General features: G+C 55.7%; 1 protein-coding gene across 1 annotated transcript in view; it reads right to left on the bottom strand.

Annotated features, from left to right (window-relative positions):
- Positions 1-689: 689 nt before the first annotated feature.
- The window catches only part of LOC114073471 (chromodomain-helicase-DNA-binding protein 8-like), a gene marked incomplete at both ends in the record, with an annotated part of 4,631 nt that continues 3,238 nt past the window's right edge, over positions 690-2,082 (bottom strand). The window contains 3 exons of the mRNA XM_027911216.1: positions 690-773; positions 1,551-1,634; positions 1,737-1,834. Of these exons, the coding sequence (XP_027767017.1) occupies positions 690-773; positions 1,551-1,634; positions 1,737-1,834 (266 nt within the window). The remainder of the gene's footprint in view (positions 774-1,550; positions 1,635-1,736; positions 1,835-2,082) is intronic.

Below are 2,082 nucleotides of genomic sequence, written 5' to 3' on the forward strand. Positions count from 1 at the left end.
CAGGGCAGGGCCAGGGCTGGGTCCTGGGGGGGCTGGAACGGAGAAAACGGCGTTAATTAATCATTAGAGACGTTAATTAATCATTAGAGTCGTTAATTAATCATTAGAGACGTTAATTAATCATTAGAACCGTTAATTAGTGACTGGAACCGTTAATGACGGGTTTGGGGTTAATTTGGGGGGGTGGGGTAACACCCGCTCCCTCAGACAGGGCAGGGCCAGGGCTGGGTCCTGGGGGGGCTGGAACGGAGAAAACGGCGGTAATTAATCGTTAGAGACGTTAATTGATCATTAGAGACATTAATTAATCATTAGAGACATTAATTAATCATTAGAGCCCAGGAGGGACCCCAGAGCCGGGTGGGGCAGGACCCGCTCCCTCAGACAGGGCAGGGCCAGGGCTGGGTCCTGGGGGGGCTGGAACAGAGAAAACGGCGGTAATTAATCATTAGAGACGTTAATTAATCATTAGAGTCGTTAATGACTGGTTTGGGGTTGGTTTGGGGTTAATTTGGGGTGGGGCAGGACCCGCTCCCTCAGGCATCTCAGGAGGGACAGACGGCGGAGGCAGCGCAGGGCCAGGGCTGGGGGCACGGGGAACGGCGCTGGGCACGGCCCTGGGGGGGCTGGAACAGAGAAAACGGCGCTAATTAATCATTAGAGACATTAATTAATCATTAGAGTCCCACCCGCGCCAGGAGGGACCCCAGAGCCGGGTGGGGCAGGACCCGCTCCCTCAGACAGGGCAGGGCCAGGGCTGGGTCCTGGGGGGGCTGGAACAGAGAAAACGGCGTTAATTAATCGTTAGAGCCGTTAATTAGTGATTGGAACCATTAACGATGGGTTTGGGGTTAATTTGGGGGGGTGGGGTAACACCCGCTCCCTCAGACAGGGCAGGGCCAGGGCTGGGTCCTGGGGGGGTTGGAACAGAGAAAACGGCGTTAATTAATCGTTAGAGACGTTAATTGATCATTAGAGACATTAATTAATCATTAGAGCCCAGGAGGGACCCCAGAGCGGGGTGGGGTAACACCCGCTCCCTCAGACAGGGCAGGGCCAGGGCTGGGTCCTGGGGGGGCTGGAACAGAGAAAACGGCGGTAATTAATCGTTAGAGACGTTAATTGATCATTAGAACCGTTAATTAGTGACTGGAACCGTTAATGACGGGTTTGGGATTAATTTGGGGGGGTGGGGTAACACCCGCAGGGCCAGGGCTGGGGGCACGGGGAACGGCGCTGGGCACGGCCCTGGGGGGGCTGGAACGGAGAAAACGGCGGTAATTAATCGTTAGAGACGTTAATTCATCATTAGGGCCGTTAATTAATCATTAGAGACATTAATTCATCATTAGAGCCCAGGAGGGACCCCAGGGCCGGGTGGGGCAGGACCCGCTCCCTCAGGCATCTTAATAACGAGAGACGGCGGAGGCAGCGCAGGGCCAGGGCTGGGGGCACGGGGAACGGCGCTGGGCACGGCCCTGGGGGGGCTGGAACAGAGAAAACGGCATTAATTAATCATTAGAGACATTAATTAATCATTAGAGTCCCACCCGCGCCAGGAGGGACCCCAGAGCGAGGTGGGGTAACACCCGCTCCCTCAGGCAGGGCAGGGTCAGGGCTGGGTCCTGGGGGGGCTGGAACAGAGAAAACGGCGTTAATTAATCGTTAGAGCCGTTAATTAGTGATTGGAACCGTTAACGACGGGTTTGGGGTTAATTTGGGGGGTGGGGCAGGACCCGCTCCCTCAGGCATCTTAACAGGGATAAACGGCGGAGGCAGCGCAGGGCCAGGGCTGGGGGCACGGGGAACGGCGCTGGGCACGGCCCTGGGGGGGCTGGAACGGAGAAAACGCCGTTAATTAATCGTTAGAGACGTTAATTGATCATTAGAGTCCCAGCCGCGCCAGGAGGGACCCCAGAGCGAGGTGGGGTAACACCCGCTCCCTCACACAGGGCAGGGTCAGGGCTGGGTCCTGGGGGGGCTGGGACGGAGAAAACGGCGTTAATTAATCATTAGAGACGTTAATTAATCATTAGAGCCGTTAATTAATCATTAGGGCCGTTAATTAGTGATTGGAATGGT

Source organism: Empidonax traillii, unplaced genomic scaffold, assembly GCF_003031625.1.
Source record: "Empidonax traillii isolate 1590-97213 ecotype Southwest subspecies unplaced genomic scaffold, ASM303162v1 scaffold6546:size5938, whole genome shotgun sequence".
Taxonomy (NCBI): Eukaryota; Metazoa; Chordata; class Aves; order Passeriformes; family Tyrannidae; genus Empidonax; species Empidonax traillii.